Below are 17,985 nucleotides of genomic sequence, written 5' to 3'. Positions count from 1 at the left end.
AGTGGGGGACAGGGACCCGCGCAGCCCTCCTTCAGGCCGCACGTCCCGTCCCGTGTCGTCCCATCGCGTCCCGTCCCGTCCGGTCACTGCCAAAGCTGCCGCGGGACCCGCACGTGTGACAAAAGGCGGCCGCCCGAGTTGTGGTGGCCGCTGTGAATAGAGGGAGGGAAGGCAATTAGTTGCCGTGTTGTCGGGGCTTTTTACTTGTCAAACTGGAGCCTCGTTGCTTTTGTTGTCGCCGTGTAAAGGGAAATCGCGGGGTTTTGTTTTGGTATTAAGGGCCTTAAGGATTGCTGGCTGACACCGCGCTCGTCGGGGCCGGATCAGTGCCTGGAGAGGGGAACGGGGCCGGGGCCGGGCGCCTTCCCCATTTAGTGTTATTTTTCCCCGTGTCCCGATGCCACCTTTGCATTCCTCTTTGGTTTTGCCGCTTTGCCCATCTGACCGCCACTTAAGATGCGTCCCCAGCGCAAACCTGTAGCCACCCAAGCTCTTCCCGTGTAAAACAGCCCCAGTTTTGTGCCTGCATTTATCTGTGGGTGCTTGCGGATGGGGCACTGTGCTTGCAGGGACAGCCAGGTGCAGGTCGGGGGCAGCCAGGTGTGGGCGGGGGGCTCGACTCTGGGCCCCGTGCCTGTCCCAGCTGGCAGGAGACAGCGGGGCCCTGCTCCTCAGACCTTCTCGTGTTGTAGGGTGACTTCTTGGCAACTTTGTGCCAAGGGATATGTAAGGGATGCAGGCGGGATGCTGTGGTTTGGTCGTGTGTGTCAGTGCGGTGCCCGGCTGCAGCCCCGCTTGGCTCAGCCGTGCTCAGGGCATTCCCGTGTGCTGTCCCCCAGGGAAATACAATCGCCAGGCACAGCGATCCCAAAGCTTCTCTGACAGCGGGGTCAGCACTTAGCAGAAATATTAAATACTCCTAAAGGGGAAAAGGGACTGGGGGGGAAGGAGGGGGGAGACCAGAACCGATGATAAAGGTCTGCCAAATGTCACCCCAGGGTTACAATGCTGAGAAAATACACTTCCCTTACAGCTCTTCCCCTAAGAAATTTGTTTAGAGGGGTTTGACAGCGTCGCGGTACAGTGGCTGCGGCACGGAGCTGCTCACGCTCCCTCCCGGCCGCGTCCTCACCGTGCTCTGCAGCACCTGTGCAGCCCGGGCTGCGGTGGCACTGTCACCGATTTCCAAGGTAACTGCTTTTTATGCTCTTCTGAGCAGACATACCTGCACGGGGAGGGGGGAAAGGCTTTTCCCCTCTCCATGGAAGGATGGTAAAGTGATATACTGGGGAAGAGAGGAGCTTCCATAACTTCGCTAACTGCGGCAGGCGATTTAGAAATAAGACACTTCTCACGGCCAACATGACAGTGGATTTGGAGCGTTCAGAAAACACCAGGCCAAAATACTGGAGACATCTTGATCTTTTAAGACAGCTTTTTCAGTACTTTAAGTGAAAGAAAGGGAGGGGGGGGGGGGTGAGCAGGGAAAGAAAAAGAGAGAGAGAGAAAAGCTGCAAGGAAAATAATACAAAGCCAGCACAATTGGCATCCAGACAGTAAAGAAACAAAGTTTTTGAGGTTAACAGAAGGAAAGACAAAGCTGTTATGTACCCGAGGGATGCAATTTTAGTGGGAATGGAAGATTTGAGTGGGAAAGGAGGAGCGCTTGCCTCTGGGCTCTCTCTCTTCCAGCAGCTGGGCTGCTGGCATCTCAATTTGAATTGCTGGGTGAGTAGCACTTGCTGCGTGCGCGCTTTCCGTCTTGACCATTGAACTTCTTATGTGACTCCGCTCCCTCTCTCCCCCTCTCTCCCTCTCTCTCTCTTTCGTCGTGTGTGCAATAAAAAAAAAAAAAGAAAAAAGAAAAAGTGGGGGAGAACCAAGCGAGCATCCCTGGCTGCGACCTTTGTTAGCCGCGCTGTTTTTATTTATTTATTTTATGGTAATCACCGTTTTTAGGAGGGGGAAGCATGACTTTTCGATGGCTCTTTAATTTTCCAGCAGTCGCGGGAAGCGAGTGGGGTTTTGTCTCGGCACAATGGTGCAGCGGGGCAGAGTTGTTGCACTCCTCCTCTTTTCTCCTTCCTCCGCCCGATTTTTTTTTTTTTTTTTTGGCTTTGGGTTTTTGGACAGGGGGAAGAAATCCTCTCACGCTCGCAGGGTGGGATCAGGGTGTGTGCGGAGGGGGGGGCTCAGAGCCCCGTGTGCGTCAGGTTTTGGGTTCTGATCTATGGATGGGGAACAATGGTTAACAGCGAGGGCGAAGGGAGCGCGCGTATCATCTGTGTGTTCCGCACGCGGTGATACAGCCACGCAGGGAACATGACATCACTCTCTTTCTTTTCTCTTTCTCCTTCGGGGCGGAGGGGGCCACTTCAAAGCTTTCCGCAGTTCAGTGCGATATTTCCTTAACTCTGAAACCATGAAGGTAAAATTGTTGTTTTAGGAGAAAAAGTTGGTTTGTGGCAGGGCACATGTGGTACAGCGAAGGGTCTTTGGAACAGATATGGTTTTGCTCCTGGCGTACACAAAACGAGATTATTTTTGTTTCTTTGGGGGAAATTAATGAGAATTGTGTATATACTTTTTAATTGAGTGGTTTGCTCCTGTGCTCAGTTGAGATCCCGTTCTGTTTTCTGAATTCCTCATGAAGCTCAGCTGTAACGTGAGAGATGGCAATTTCAGGGACGCTGCATAAGGGTGATTTCACTCAGCGACAAAGAATATGACAAATATGACAAATATTACAGAATTTTGATAAATACGTGCTGATGTGTGTCCTGACACGGTGCTTCCGTGTTCGTTACCAGAAGTCCGCCAGACTTTTTTTTTTTTTTCCCATACTAATTACAGGAAGTATCCCAACCCGACAGCCAGTGCTGTCCTCTGCCCGTAATGGCGCACTGGGTGCAGGGATGGGCTGAAGGATCTCCGAGAGCATCCCGCTCAAACTGGAGGTTCTATGGGAGCCTTCAGCTTTCTGCTGTTGGCTTTTCCAGCTCTGCCAGGCTCGCTCATGGGGTCCCTCAATCCGGGAGGATTTCAGTGCCACCTTTCCTGGGAAGCTCAGCTGATGTATTTGCCTTTTCTTGTATAAAGCGTAGAGGTGATAAAATCCTGGAGAGATTTGTAACAATCAGAATCTGAACTGACAGTTATTGAGATGTTTCTTTTTCCCTGCGTGCTGCTGCGGACGCAGCCTTACGTGAGTGGGGACGAGACCCCGTAAGCGTCTCTCTACCTTCACAGGCATTCGTTTTGCTGGGACTTAGGGCAGAAGGCCTTGGGGCGCAGTGTGTGCCTGTCTCTTCCCTCCAAAATACAGGCAAAGTGTTTCCATTCTGATGCGTGCTCAGCTTCACGTTTTTAGAGAACCCTTGGATTTATTCAAGAAATAACTGGTCTGGACTATTAATTCAGCCGCTCAGTAGTTTTGTGGTGGATGAGTGATGTTTTTAGCACATTTAAAAATGAAAACATTTCTAGAGCTTTGTTATTTCGTGAAGCATTTAATATACATTTACTACATACGTTGTGTCATGGTATCGAGCACCTTCTGCTACAATTTGTGAATACTGTGTTTTTAAAGGCTGCGATGAAAACTTGGCATCCTATCTCGAGGCATGTATGTGCGTGTTAGTTTTTTAATAACGCTGCTATTGCTGAAATAGCCCAGTGCTGGTGGGGATAGGCATGCATGGCAATTTTTCTTCATTTCTTGCAGTTTTTTAACAGCCTCACATTCAAGTTCTTGCTGGAGACAGAAATCAGAGATACCCTAAAGAAATCAGTGGGCTCTTTCTTCCGCAGTGCATGGTTGTGTGGTGCTGAAATTTGTGATTTACATGCAAGAAGCAAAGCTGTTCGTAACGTGGCATTTTACAGACTGCTAGATAGCAAGTAAAATTGCATTAATAGGTATCCATGCAAAGCACATGAAAAATGAGGTCTTTGAGGGCAGTTATGCAATCAGTCCTTTGCTTCGATTCCTTTTTCCTTCTTCCCGTCTTTTCTGAACCTTGGTGCGTGCGCTGTTGCTCGGCATCTCTCCCCTGGTGCTGTTCAGGACCATCACCTGAGGACCTGTTCAGCTTTCATCAGTCGCTTTGCTCCATGTTTCTGTTGACACATTTTCCTGGTACTGCTTCGGGAAAGAGTGTTTTTTGGTTTTAAACAGGTGTACGCCACCGCTCTGCTCTTTGCCTTGTTATACATGAAGGAAGGCTTACTGTCTAGAAAAGAGATAGATAATATCTGCCTAGTAATTAACTATACTTTAGTTAATTGCAAAGAAAGCACGGGGTGTTTGTCCGATGGGGAAAAGGAGCGCTGGATCTCCTTGCATAGCGGAAGAACTCACCCTGTGCCCCTCGGTGCCTGAAACACAAAGTCCCAGCGCTGCACATCCTCACGGAGCAGTTCACCTGTTGATCCCTTCAGCTGTAATGCTGAGCTGCTGGGACGCTGCCCAGCGCTGTGCAGCCTCCATGCATGGGGTACAGCTGGGGAAACTCCGGCAGCCGAGCATGAGCACGCACCCAGAGCAAGGATGGATGCATCATTCCGTATATCAATAAAGCAGTGAGGGAACGAGTGGGTAAAATTGGGCATAAATGTAATTAGAAGTGATACTGGGGGATCTCAGAATGTACAGCTGTGTCTAAACAGGTGCTTGTCTGGGGCTGAGCTGCTGTCCCCATAGCACCGTGTAGTCCAAGGCTGCAGCATTACACTTGTATTGAAACCCTGAGCTGTTTCTTTTTCTTAAAAATAATAATAATAAAAAAGGACAATAAATCCACCAAAATACAGTAGCAGTAAGATTACAGCCCACACCGGCTTTGCAAGAAAAGTGTGAGCGCACTTAATAACAATGTTTTACTGCTAATGTTTTTAATTCTCCTGCTTGGGAACTACCAGGCGGTAATTAGATAGCTAAACCCCTGTTCTTTTCTTTTTACGCTAGAGGATTTGGCATATGCTAATTGTCACCAGATCATTTCACATAATTGCCTTTTGGCGAAATTAAGTGGAAATTTCCTGAACATCTCCAAGGCTTCCCCCCTTCCCCTCGGAGCATCCGCTCCGGGCTGGGAAGGACCCAGGGAATGGCTGGCGCGGGGGCTCGGTGCCTCGCTGTGCGGGGGGCACGTAGGAAAAGCTGAGGGAAAATGCAAACGCTGCATTCCTGAACGGAACTGCTGGATGTGCATTTGGGATCGCCAACAGAGCAGCTCTGGGGGAAGCTGACGGCTCTTTTGGAGCAGGTAGGCTGGTGCTGTGCCCGGGAAGGGGAGGGGGCAGCACAAAGATATCGAGCGCTGCTCCCCACTTCTCTTTTCTTTCTGAAGGGGAGGGCTGGGAGGTGGTTTTTTTGTCAGCCTCTGTCTTGGGGGGGGGGGGGTTGTTATTGTCCCAGCACATGGTTGTCAGTGCTCCTGTCATCATTTGTGTGAAAGAAGAAAATGAGCCTTTCTTAGGAGGGCGAGTTGGGATTATCAATGGGGGCCTTGTCTCCCGTTACAATAGGCAGTTAGCTTAGGGCAGGACCTTAGGCAGAAATCAGCTACATTAAACTGTGAAAGGGCTCAGGCCACTGTATCAGCCATAATGGGGCAAGGGGAAGTAGTTTTCAGGAGAAAATGCTTAGTCAGGTGTGAAAACATCCTTACAAAATAAACAGAGCAGGGTAAAATCAAATCTTTTATTTTTTTTCAGGGAATGCTTCCTTACTGGCATCAGATTTTTGTGCTTGTGACTCAGTGCCCATCCCTTCCCATCTACTGGTGGATTTGGTGGGTTTTGGCCTTTCTGTGACCCCAAGTGGTCACACTGAGGTCCGCTGGGTTGTAGCTGCCTGCTGGAGTTCAGGGTGCTGCTGCTGGTGTGGGTGCTCCGCCTTGAGTGCCGGTCACCCCGGCAAGAAATGGAAGAATATTTTATTTGCAGCAATGTCTTAGGGTTTACTCCTTCTTGCTGCTTAGGTTTCTGATACTTATAGATTTTGGGGGGAGGAAAGTTCACTCCAAGGCAGATCCAGCAAGAGACCAACCTGGAGGGAAAAAAAAGGCAATCTTTTGCGAGCATCTTTGGAACTGCAGTGCAAGAGCAGCTCAGGAACATCTGTTAACATTTCCCTGCCCATAGCATAACTGCAATAGCACCATCTGGAAAATACAGGGAGACAAGTTATAAACCTATTTTTAATGTGAGCCTGTACTGAATGGGACCCTTTGCCTAGCCCAGGGAACAGCTCCGGGAGGGCCGCTAATTCACGACCACCTCCGACCTTCTGCATCCACCCCGGAGGAGGGGGAAAGGCTGACAAACCCTCTTCTGTGCTGCTTTTGTTTTATTGTATTAGGCTCATAAAGGCACTCTCAGGGCCCATCTTTCTCCAGCGGAAAGGGAAAGCCGGGGGGGAACGGGGAAGAGGAGGATGTAGCAAAAAAAAAGACAGGCGGAGCTCTAGCTCCATTTGTTTTCAGTGGATGATGATTAATAGGTTTGAAGGTGAATGGCAAGCTCGGGGTCCTGCACGGCGGTGAAGGGGAGGGGGCCTGGGGCACTAGTGTTCATCTATCTCCCCTGGCATGGTCCCACTTGCAGGGGATGCTCATGGGAGGCTGCCCACCCCTGCCTGGCGAGTGGGGTGCGGGGGCTTAGGGCACGCTTTGGAGGTGGCCCACAACCCTACTGTCCTGCAGGACAGGAGCCTCCTCTTGCCCCGAGCTGTGGGGACGGAGCAGAGAAGCAGCACGCTGTAGGGTCTGGCCGCCTTGCTGCTGGTGTGGTGTGGTGCTTTGCTTGGAGACAGGATGCTTTTTGCAGATTTTAGTAATGCGACCTTACCCCCCCATAAGGACAGAGCTTCTGGCAACCTTGGCATGTTCTTCTCTTGAGTTAATACCATGTTTTATTACTGAAGCCAAACAAGCTACGAATTTGCAAACAAAAACTGCAGTTATAAACTCTTCCTATTTAAAGGTGGTTTTCTCTTTGTGCACCCAACAATGCAATGTTTCATCTTGTTCAAGTCTTATGTTGCTTTCAGAGACTTAGGAACTATTGATTTATACAGCATGTATTAACTTCTTCAATAAATGGGGAGTATTCATCAGTGGGGTGTATTAAATTGGGCTGTATACACATAGAAGCATCTTTCATCCTGTTAATGAAATGTCCTTACCATGCAACAAAGACTAATACATAGCAATTTACACACACAATCCCCCGCAGTTTAAAGCTGAAGTTCAGATTTTTTTTTCCCCTAAAGGCTTCTATCAGAACCTAGGCTAAATGGATCTCAGAATCCCTCTCTAACATATATCAGTCCAAAATTTGTTGAATTTGTTACCTTTTTTTTTTTTTTTCATTCCAGAGCTCAATTATTGTTTAAAATCATCTGTGTTTAAGCGCTCCCAGAAGCATTTCAAATTCATATATAGAGATTTAGTAGTTGGGTCCCTATGGGGACAATTTCCTCTGGTTTGCTTCAGGCAGGGGTTATCAAGAAAAGCAAACTTCTGTTGTTTTTTTGCAATTCTTTACCATGCCCTCTAACCCAGTGCATGAGACCCCAGCTTTCAGTGCAGACAAGTGATTTACCAGCAGATGACTTGGTGCTTTGTAGAAGCTGAGATTTCTCTCCAGAAATCTCCACTTACTCTCGTCCTATTATCGCATGCGCTGATGCTAATCTGCGTGTGCCCATGCAGCTCTGCTTTCCCTTTCTGACATAGCCATAAATGGAATTCTTCAAGTTGCCAGAGAAATTCCGGCATCTCACAATGGCTTTTAGCTTAAAACTGCCCTTCCTGAAGTACACACAAACGTGTCTTGGAGACGGGCCTTTTGCAGGGGGGTGGGTGGCTGAGGTCACCTAATAGGTGTCTCCTATTGACTTTTCCCTGGTTTACCTTTCATTGCCAGTGGATGGGGTTAGGACCACACTTGTTACTCTGGCTGAGCTCCCATTGACTTCAAAGGAAGATGCATATGCAGGATTAATCCTGCTCTTTCCCAGCTAGTCCTTTCTTTTTCTCTTTTCCAAGGAAGCTTAGTTAATTTCAGGAGTTTTGCTTTTTAAGAGCAGCTCATTAACATACTATGCATGATTAGCTTAGCTTGCAAGTTGCATGAGCTATTCTGAGCAGCGTGAAGGTCCCTTTTCCCAGTGTGTAATAAACTCTGCAAAACAGAGTGCAATCCAAGCTGAGGGCAACAATACAGCTGCTGACTGATTTTTGAGCATAGAGACGGCAATTTCCCATTTTTCCCCAGTATATTCTCCCCACACCTCTGCCCGGACATCATCAGTGTTGCAAAAAAGTATCCTCCTCTTATACCTAATACCTTTAAATGAATCGTCTGACTTCAGGACAGTCATCCAAAAAAAAGTGACTTACCTGGGGAAAAGTTTGCGGACAACTCTAGGCTGTTGATTTTTTTCTTATTGTTTTTTCCCTTTCTTTTTTATTTTTCTGTGAAAAGGATTAAGTAAAGCACATAATGATGTAAAACCCTTGCCATTTTGGCAAGAAATTGCAGGGGGTCTTGGTATATCGGAGCAGTGGGAGGTGGCTTCCCATAGTATACGTGTAACCCCCTATGGTATATATGAAGGTGTACAAGTCCATTGTTCTCCTCAAATGTTGTTTCTTGTTTGTTGGCTTAAGTCTAAACCTCCTTAGGGGGTTCTTCTCTCCCTTACTCATGTTTTTAACTGACTGGTTCCAGTTTCTATGAGAACAAGATCTCTCTGGAAGATGGAGCACTGTGCTGTTTTAATGCCCGTCAGGAGCTGGCTGAAGTTTTTAGCCATGATGTGCAGATGCATCTGGGAGAGCAGAGAGCTCCAGCAGCTAACAGCCACACTTTGGCCACCAAAGAACAATCCGTGGCCAGCAGAAATCCCTCTCATTGGGAATGTTGCTTTCTGCGAACCACATTTCAGCTAGCCATTTGGCCATGATCAACACTATGCTGTTAATGTGAAGCCTTGCTAAACTCTTTGGTACTTTCAGAGCGTTGTGGGTTGGTTTACAGATTTTTGGTCAGGGCACCTCTGGAAAGAAGGGACTAAGTCGCCATGGCTTCTCTGATGATGACGATGGGTCTGTGCAGCCATGAGCTGCCCGCGGCCTTACAGCTGCCCACAGACCCAATGCAGGGCCTGCTGGGCCCAGCATGCCGTGACTCACGTGGGCTCTTCTGTGCCACAGAGCTGAACCATTCCCTGTAATGGCTGCAAAAATGTAAACCCTGCTGTCGTTTCTCAAATAACTGAGTTGTTTCTGAAAGGCTTCTATGAGAAGCTGGGAGGATCGGAGCCGAGCCAGCTCTCGTTGCATGGGCCCCGGCACTGGGGTGCTGGGCTGGCAGCGCTGAGCCCCGGATGGCAGCAGCGCTGTCGGGGCTGCCCTGCTCTCGCTGCTCTGTTTTAATGCAATTCCTTTTACTTGATGTTAATGCAAGTTGTTCCTTACTTAAAGTAATAAAAGGAAATGAAGACACATTCTAAAATGAAACCTGACTCTAATCCATTCATCATCTAATACCAGCCTCTTTATCTTTGCTGGTACCTAATCTGGTTAAATGTCCCTGTTGTAGGATTTTAGTGAAAATCCTCTATGGGGAATAGGGTTTTTTGCAATTGGATTACTCGCAGTAAATGGTCCAGCAGTTCGCTTGTTTCAGCTTAATTTTTTCTTTGTGATCTTGTAAGGGTAGGTTACAGTTCAGCCTGTCTTTTCCTTTCATTCATTCACTTGCTTGTTTTTTTTTTATTGTTGTGAAGAAAAATATGTATTTTTTCCCCTTCAGAGCTACGAATGTGGCAAGAAAAACCTCCTGATGTCTATGTGATTCTTCCCCCCACAAGAGTTTTAATTTCAATGGCTTTATCTGTCTTTTTGCCATTATTTATATAGATGAATATTTTAGTAGCCTAATTCATCAGTATCCAGTTTCCATTTATTAGCTCTCTCTGATGAATTGATAATTAATCAGCTCCTCTAAAATATATATATATAAAATATGCAGGTGATTGCTTGTCAGATTAATGCTTGCTGATGAAGGGAATACTCTAGCACTACAAAGGCTTTTTATCTGGAGTATTTGCAATGAGCAGTAAAATGCAGAACTGAAAGTGAGGACAGGAAGGGGAAAGGAAAAGACCTACAGGTCAGTGAGCATTTGGGTCTCTTGCTAATTAAATGGGGAACTCTGTCAGCCCCTCGCTGAGGAGTCTGCCTGCATCTTCGAGGTGAAGCACAAGATTATAAAATAGAAAGGACAAATTTTAAAGAATTGCTGTTGCTCCGTACAGGAGCACGACAGGTCAAAAAGATGAAAGAAACTCAAGAGCAGGGAAAGTGTGTGAGCAGATTTTAAGCAAGAGGGTGGGAAAACTGTGAGGTTGGCACCAAGAAGGGATCTGGAAGAGCATGAAACTCACGAGAATCCTGGGTGCTCTGTTTGCTGCATGTTGTGCCTTGTGCTGCAGTGGGGAGCCTTCCTCTAACGCCATCAACCTTTTTCTCTTGACAGTCTAACAAAGTGCCAGTTGTGCAGCACCCGCACCATGTACACCCTCTTACGCCGCTTATCACATACAGCAATGAGCACTTCACACCAGGAAACCCTCCTCCACACTTACCAGCCGACGTAGATCCAAAAACAGGTAGGTGGGAAATAGTTTCGGGTTTTGAGAGCGGATGGTGGATCTCTCCATTCTTCATATTATGGGGAAGGATTTCCCATGCTGGAGCACCAAAGGAGGCATGTAGAATGTCAAATGCATGCAAGAATCTGGACAAAATAGTTTCTTTTTAAGCTAATTAGGCTTCAGAAGGAAACCTACTTGGTGAATTTTCATAAAGCTTCTGCAAAGTGACACCAGACTTGCATGTGTGGGGTCGTTTGCAGGTGTGTTTCTGTGCAAGCATGATACCCCATCTAGTAGTCGGATTTGCTAACTGCTTGGTTTGCATGCATGACCCAGAGAGTTAAACATGTACATTCTGTGATCTGCACTTACAAAATTGCAGCTGGAATTTTAAAGGTGGTGGGTCATGACCAGTTTCAAAATGAATCTCTTTTAATTCCCCAAATCCCATCGTTTCTGTGTCAGGAGTTCAGCCATTTTTCTCCTATAATGTTGAATTTTCATCCACTCTAACTACTTAACTCAAGCTATCTTCTTGCAACTCTTTTCCCCAATGTAAGTCTACCCAACTCTCAGTTCAGCCTGAAGGGCAGTCTTCGTGAATATAGAGCAATGTGTAAAACCCTGACTAGATTTTTTGGTGTTACAGAATAGAATTTACATGTTATTCTAACTTTTAAAGAGTCCCTGTTTAACCCAAGGGCCCAGAGAAGTCAAACAGTGCCAGTCTTCTTTCTTCAGGCTGCACTGAGTTCCTAGTGACAGTGGTTTTGTTTTTGTTAATCCAAGTGCCAGCTAGTAATTGGAAAGAACATCTGAAACTGAATCCATGTTCAGCGTTTGTCAAAAGAATTGCTCTGTGTTGCCCTAACATATGCAGATAATTTATTTAAGCTCCAGCCCTTGAAGGAGGCAGTGCATTAGCTGTTTTTCACTCCATACACTTCAGTGGGGGCCCCTTTTAATTGTCCTTAATACTAACTTCATGTGGCTTAAAAGGAATCCATCTCACCATCACTGGGTATTGCAAGTGAATAGCATAGTCAACCTCTCATTCAAATAATGGTAGTACAGGGAATAGCTTTTAAATGGTTATCGTAAAACATATGATTAACGTCTGTAGACTGTTTGCTTTTCTTCAGTGAACATTCTTTCAAGTGTGCAAATAGCTCACCGGATGGTTAAAGCCCAGTTAATCTGTTTGGTTTTTGTAATGGAGAAAAAGCAGTGTCTGCATGAGAATGTCACACAAGGAGATTTAATTTAGAGATTAAAAGCTTCCCAAGTGACTTAAAAAAATAGTTTTTAGCCATTATTGTGGTACCCCTTCCTTTTAACGTTCTCTGTTTTAATTTTGCTTTGGCTACATAATTGTGCTCTGGCTTGTTACTTGAAAGACCCAGTCCTGTAGCCTTTACTCCCCCCCTGAGTAATTCCTACTTGCTTCCAAGGCAAGGATCCTAAGATTTGAGCTTCCACCTGGAGCTAGTTTCTGCTCCCTGAGTGGGAGCTGCAGCAGTTTCAGAGAGGACTGATGGGCTCCCTGTCCTACCCGCCATGCCTTCAGCCTCTGCCCCCCATTTTACCAAGCACTTCCCAGCTCTCTTATCTCTTTATTTTTCTGCTCTTCCCTTAGGTTTTGGGGAAAGGAAGGAATGCAAAACCAAGTGTCTTCCATGCCCCTCAAAAGCAAACACTATTTGCAATTATAACAACTTTGTAGCTCTTTTTGGAGGTTGCTTTGGAATGTTGCCATGGTTTTGAGTATGCAGGTGAAGTATGGGTAGAGCCTGTGCTCTTTCGGAGAGCTTGAGAGTGAAAAAACCACAAACTTGATTTTTCTGTTGATCATTGAAGACAGCACCTAGCACAACATCTCACCAGAACAGTAGCTGAGTCTCCTACATTTTTAACTGTAATAACAAAATAATTATCTTTGAGGAGATGACAGAGAGAATTGCATCAATTTTCCTGGTTGAAACTCATTTAACAAGATATCAAGGGGCCATTTATAAGACTGTGAAACAACCTTTAAAAACTCAAAGTCAAGTCACAAGTACTGTAGTGAGAAAGAATGGATAGTGATGTAGAAACAAATAATTTTACCTTATATTTACTTATTCCAGTGTCTCAATGCTAACCCCACTTTATGTTCCTTTTCCACAGGAATTCCAAGACCTCCACATCCTCCAGACATATCTCCTTATTATCCCCTATCACCAGGCACTGTAGGACAAATCCCCCATCCGCTAGGATGGTTAGTACCACAGTAAGGAGTTCCATTTTTTTAATTTCCATTTTCTTTTTTGATGTGTAAAACTTATGTTGAAAATTGTGTGCGTGTGTGCGCCTGTGTGTGTGCATTGAGATAAGTCTGTTTGCCAACTGCCACTTTATTGAGTGATTATCAATTTACCCATCTCATAAAAATTAATTAAAACTTACACCAAGTCATGTGGTCTTAAACAAACACAGACAGCTGAGCACAGCTTTGCATGTTGTCTCAACTGACTGATGGCTCGTGAAGCATGCATTTTTAAGCTGTTCTGCAGAAATGTTCTTTTCTTGTTAGTACCCTTACACTGCACCACATTTGTTTGTTTAATACACCCTCGTGTTTGGTTTTCTGGGAGCTCACAGTGGATCTAATGGACTTCTTCAATTTTTTTTTTTAACGGGGCCATCCTCATTATAAATGTGAAAGTTTAAATTTCTTTGGCCTTCCCTCTTAAAGCCCCTTTCGTTTTTCTTGTGAAACAGTAGAGCTTTACATCGACTGGTGAACAGCATTCCTGGCCGAGACAGGGTTGGACAGTTGGCATCTAAGGAATGGAATTTTCTTGCAAACGAGAAAGAGGAATTAGTTTACTTTAAAACTGGCTAAGAAAAAAAAAGCCATGGAAAGTAGTTCTTGGGTTCTTTGCTTGTTTTGGTGTGTTGGGTTTTTTGTTTGTTTGCTTGTTTGTTTGTTTTGTTTTCCCAGCTCTTTACATTCCACTTGCACAGCCTTGTTGAGTATAAGGCTCCCTCCAATAACTGAGTTTTTCTTTTCTTTTTTTTTTAATTTTTATTTTACCATCTCTGCAATGGGTTTGTGACACATTTAAATGCTTCCTAGGCCTTGTGTACAGTATATTTGATTTTAATTCTCAAAAAATACACTCGTGCTGGTGCATACAATGGTTCTCTGTATTACAGATCAAGATTATTACCATATTCTTCTCACATAGCTAGCCTCATCAGTATCAGGGAAATCATATTCCTTTAGAAATTACTTGCTCAAAGCTAGAAATTGTTTGTTCCTGCTTGAGGTTGTTTGGCCTTCTGTGCTAAAATACCTCTCTGTGAGTTTGCGTTCCCTAAGGCAACAGAACTCACACCAAAGGGAGAGTTGGGATGAGTGGAGGCTGCACATGCACCTGGGCCTCTGGGGGCACTTGATACCCGTCATGCTGGAGCTCAGGCCTCAGCAGTCTACTTCTGGCCTCTCTGCAAGTCTTCCTTTGTCATGTGGCAGTAATGCCACTTGTGTGGGCTAGAGGCCTTCCCTCACTGAAGGGGAAGCACGTCCACCAGCTCTCTGCAGAAGGCTGAGTTTCTCCAGAAGAGCACAGCATGAGCAGAACAAAAACCCAGAGTGTTGCTCTTTGAAATCATAAATTCCACCTTGTTTGTGGTGATTTACCTTTTATGTAGGTCACCTTGAACCCATGTCAGTTTCTTTTTTTTTCTTTTTTTCTTGCTTGCAGGGCCTGGCTGAAGTAGAGCTAGCTCAGGCTCAGAGCTCTGTTGCAACTGCTTAGCTCAAGTTTGCAGAGCAGAAGCCTCAGCATTCAATATAGTCAATAAATGCCAAGTCGGTAATTTTAGAGATGACAGAGAGTAGGAAGACATTCCTCATTGTTGTTGACCTGTGCCTTATTGCACATCCTTGTCTCAGAGAGTTTTACGTGTGCAGACACAGGTTTGTCCTCCTCACGTTGTGATGCCAAACCCACATAAATGTTGCCACACGTGTCCGATTTCATCAGGCAGGTGATAATGGTCATCTTTGTCGCAGGAAGACTAGGTCATCACCACTGGTTTATAACAAGCCAACACCCATGGTGTATTTGTCTACCCACAGCTCTTAGCCAAATGGCTTTTGTTGAGGGATGATATCATCACGTTCACTCTTGCTCTAGGAGAGTAGTATGGACAGTTTTGGAGTAGTAACCCAAGGTTTTTATTTCCTCTCTCATTGCCACTCATGGTTCACCATCAACTTCTCAACTCATCTATCCTCAGCTGGCATGGATGTCTCCAGCATAGTAGCCCCCCAGAACGCAGCCTGCCCATTCAGATGACATAGTTGAAGGACAGATGAAAAGAGCTAGCCAACACAGACAAATCTCAGTCAGAAAAAGTTGTGTGTCTTTCATGAGGATGCTGTTTTGCATGTTGCTGTATTTTTTAATTATTGTAATGAGGTGTGATTGTCTATTGGTTACCCACAATACTTCTTGGGGACTCTCCCCCGGTAACTCTTGTCAACACTTGTTAATCTGACAAAAGGCTACAAATTAAGCTCTGTTAATTTAATGTTTTCTCACCGAGATCTAAATACCGAAAGAGGCCCAAAGCGCAACTGAAGTCCTTTGATTCACTGTACTTTATTTTGGTATAAATTTACATTCATTATTGTTTTCCTTTGGATGTGTAGCCCTCAATTAGTGTGATGGCTCCATTAAAGCAAGCGAGACTTCGCCTTTAATTATTACAACAAAACACCTAGTTTCAGCTTGGGGAGAGGGTCTCTATTGACATAAGCAGAGGTTATAAAATTTAATTAGCCATTCCTATCAGATTTATGGCATTCAAATTGTTCTGTGTTTCTTTCCTTTGATCCTTGCTGTACAATCCCCAAGATTTTTGTTCTGATCAAATGAGAATAAAGCTTACTGCGCAGAGAGAAGTTTTTTGTTGGTTTTTTTTTTTTAAACCCTTTTTTCTTTCTCTCATTCTCTCTTTCCCTTCTTTTCACCAGGCAAGGTCAGCCAGTGTACCCAATCACGACAGGGGGTTTCCGCCACCCTTACCCAACAGCTCTGACTGTCAATGCTTCCATGTCAAGGTGAGTTCAAATACTTAGGTCCTGAGTTGAGAGCAAGCGTAACTCCTCCTGCCCCCTTCTCTAGAGGAGGGCATTTCATCTAGGAAACATATTCCTGAAAGCGCATCAGTTAAACATCTGTTTTTTGGAAGGAGGGAGGAAGAGAGCATGAGCAGCAACTTCAAATTTCATGAGAATAGGATGCCTTAGTGCTCTCACTGGGCTTTAAGAATTTGTTTTTGAGGGAGAGATGGAAGAGGGGAAAGTCATCTTTAAAAGCCAACTAAATGAAAAAGCTGAGAAAAAGTGATGTTTAAAAAGCAAGGAGGAGAAGTCGTGACACCTTTTGCTTTCTCAGTGGCTATCACCCAGAGCAGCATCCTGTGTGCAAGAGGGAATACTGGGGAGTGGGGGGCTGCTCTGCAAGCAGGGTTAGGAGGGAGGTTATTGCGCTATGTTTTCCCTACCAAATCTCCAAACACTAACAGTCAACATAAAAGGGCCTGCCTGACCCTCTAAAGCTTTAGAAGTATATGTTTCTCCCCCTCCCTACCTCCAATTAATTCCATCTAATTTTCCAGGGGCTGCTAGTTTTATTTACAAACTGGTTGGCAGCACTATGTTTAAGTAATCACTAATTGCTCCTAATGATAGTTTTATTTTCTGTTCATCTGATTTTCAGTCTGGTTAATTAAATCGGTGGAGGTTTAGACTTTCCTGATGGGCTGAAACAGCTAATCCATTTTGATGATGGCACATAATTAAATTAGCATGCATTACATAGCAAGGTTCCACGTCCCTTCCCTTCTCTGTCCCTTCCTCTCCATCTCTGCAGCCTAATATGTGAAGGTTGGCGTATAGAGGACTTAAGGAGGAAAAGATTAGGGAATGGGGTAGAAAAGCACACTTCCTTAAGAAGTGGAAACCTGTAAGTGGAGCTCTGAGTGAACGAAGTGGGAAATGCCATGCTGTGTGCTTTAGATAAGCAGAGTAAAAGCAGAAATTCAAATTTGCTCACATGGCTCCAGCAAGTAGAGATAGACAACTAGAAAAACCAACTTAAAAAAAAAAAATATATATATATATATATCCAGCAAAGGGGGAAAAATCCTGTGTTGCAAAGAGAGCTGCAAATTTAAACAATAATTCCTTCCCTCTGTTTAATCTTTTTTAATATCTATAAAAGACTTGCAGGCATGGTGTGAGGCAAAGTAGAGCTTGATTTAGTTTAATTATTATTAGAGAGGCTAGTCATTTGGGGGAGGGGGGAGCTGTGGGAGGGGGCAGGCTATATTCCCAAGATAGGCTTTATGAAAGGTATCTAGTTAAAAAGAGTACACAGCAAATTAAATACATTATTGTGGTAATGGGACGACAGAAGTAGAGGTCTATTATACTTATGGCAGTTATAGGAAATGTAGGCTCCTTGCCCTGTTCTAGCACATCCTTTGATATTCATTCCATTCAGCAGCAGGGCCAGGACTTCTCAGAATTAAGTGATGGGTCATTATACTTTAAACACCATGGAGAAGCCTAGATTGGCAATTAAACAGCACTTGCTGACACTCGCTTGTGCCACCCTGTGACCCCCTTTAGATTGAGTTGTTGGAGCTCGGGGCCCTCAGCCTGCTAAATTGGTAGCAGGCACTTCTCCTGACGAGGGCTGGCTCTGAAATCTGCCGGCTTCAAAGGGAGCAAGATCATGTATAAACCATAATGTGGGTGCACCGTGGCTCAAAAAATAAGGCAGGAATAGATGAAATGTTACAAGTGCAAGGGGAAAATGAGAGAATAATGACAAATCTAATGCAACTCAAAGCAGAATTGTTGCACAGAAAAATGCATCCCACTGCTTGTGCATAAAATCAAGGCAGGCAGATGACATCCAGTTAACAGAAACATGTCAACAGTGAAGTAAAGTGAGAGTGAGTAAGAGAGAAGCCCCTGAGACAGCCAGGAACAAAAAATTAGTTGTCCTTAACAAGTTAAGACTCATCATTATATTCTGGCTTGGAGCCATAAAAGGAGACGGTGGTGTATAATGAGCTGCTTAGAATTTTTAGGGTGTTTATTGCAATTCATGGAATCCTTGTCTAGTGAAAAAAATATGGGGGGATGTCTTAGGCAAAGGTGAGGGGTGTGTGTATGCACACAGCCTTTCTTTTTGTCTCTTGACATGTGCCCATACGCACACAGATGCTCAGGCAGACACACAGGCTGATGA

The 17,985-nt window shown here is 45.1% G+C and overlaps 1 protein-coding gene across 2 annotated transcripts in view; it reads left to right on the top strand.

Annotated features, from left to right (window-relative positions):
• TCF7L2 (transcription factor 7 like 2) overlaps positions 1 to 17,985 on the top strand; it is a 110,449-nt gene that overhangs the window by 72,413 nt on the left and 20,051 nt on the right. For both annotated transcript variants that reach the window (XM_021398097.1, XM_021398098.1), the window contains exons 2-4: positions 10,552 to 10,684; positions 12,836 to 12,938; positions 15,696 to 15,782. In XM_021398097.1, the coding sequence (XP_021253772.1) occupies positions 10,552 to 10,684; positions 12,836 to 12,938; positions 15,696 to 15,782 (323 nt within the window). The remainder of the gene's footprint in view (positions 1 to 10,551; positions 10,685 to 12,835; positions 12,939 to 15,695; positions 15,783 to 17,985) is intronic.

The sequence above is a fragment of the Numida meleagris genome, chromosome 5, assembly GCF_002078875.1.
Source record: "Numida meleagris isolate 19003 breed g44 Domestic line chromosome 5, NumMel1.0, whole genome shotgun sequence".
Taxonomy (NCBI): domain Eukaryota; kingdom Metazoa; phylum Chordata; class Aves; order Galliformes; family Numididae; genus Numida; species Numida meleagris.
The sequence above is the reverse complement of the archived record's forward strand: the minus strand, read 5'-3'. Positions and strand labels throughout refer to the sequence as shown.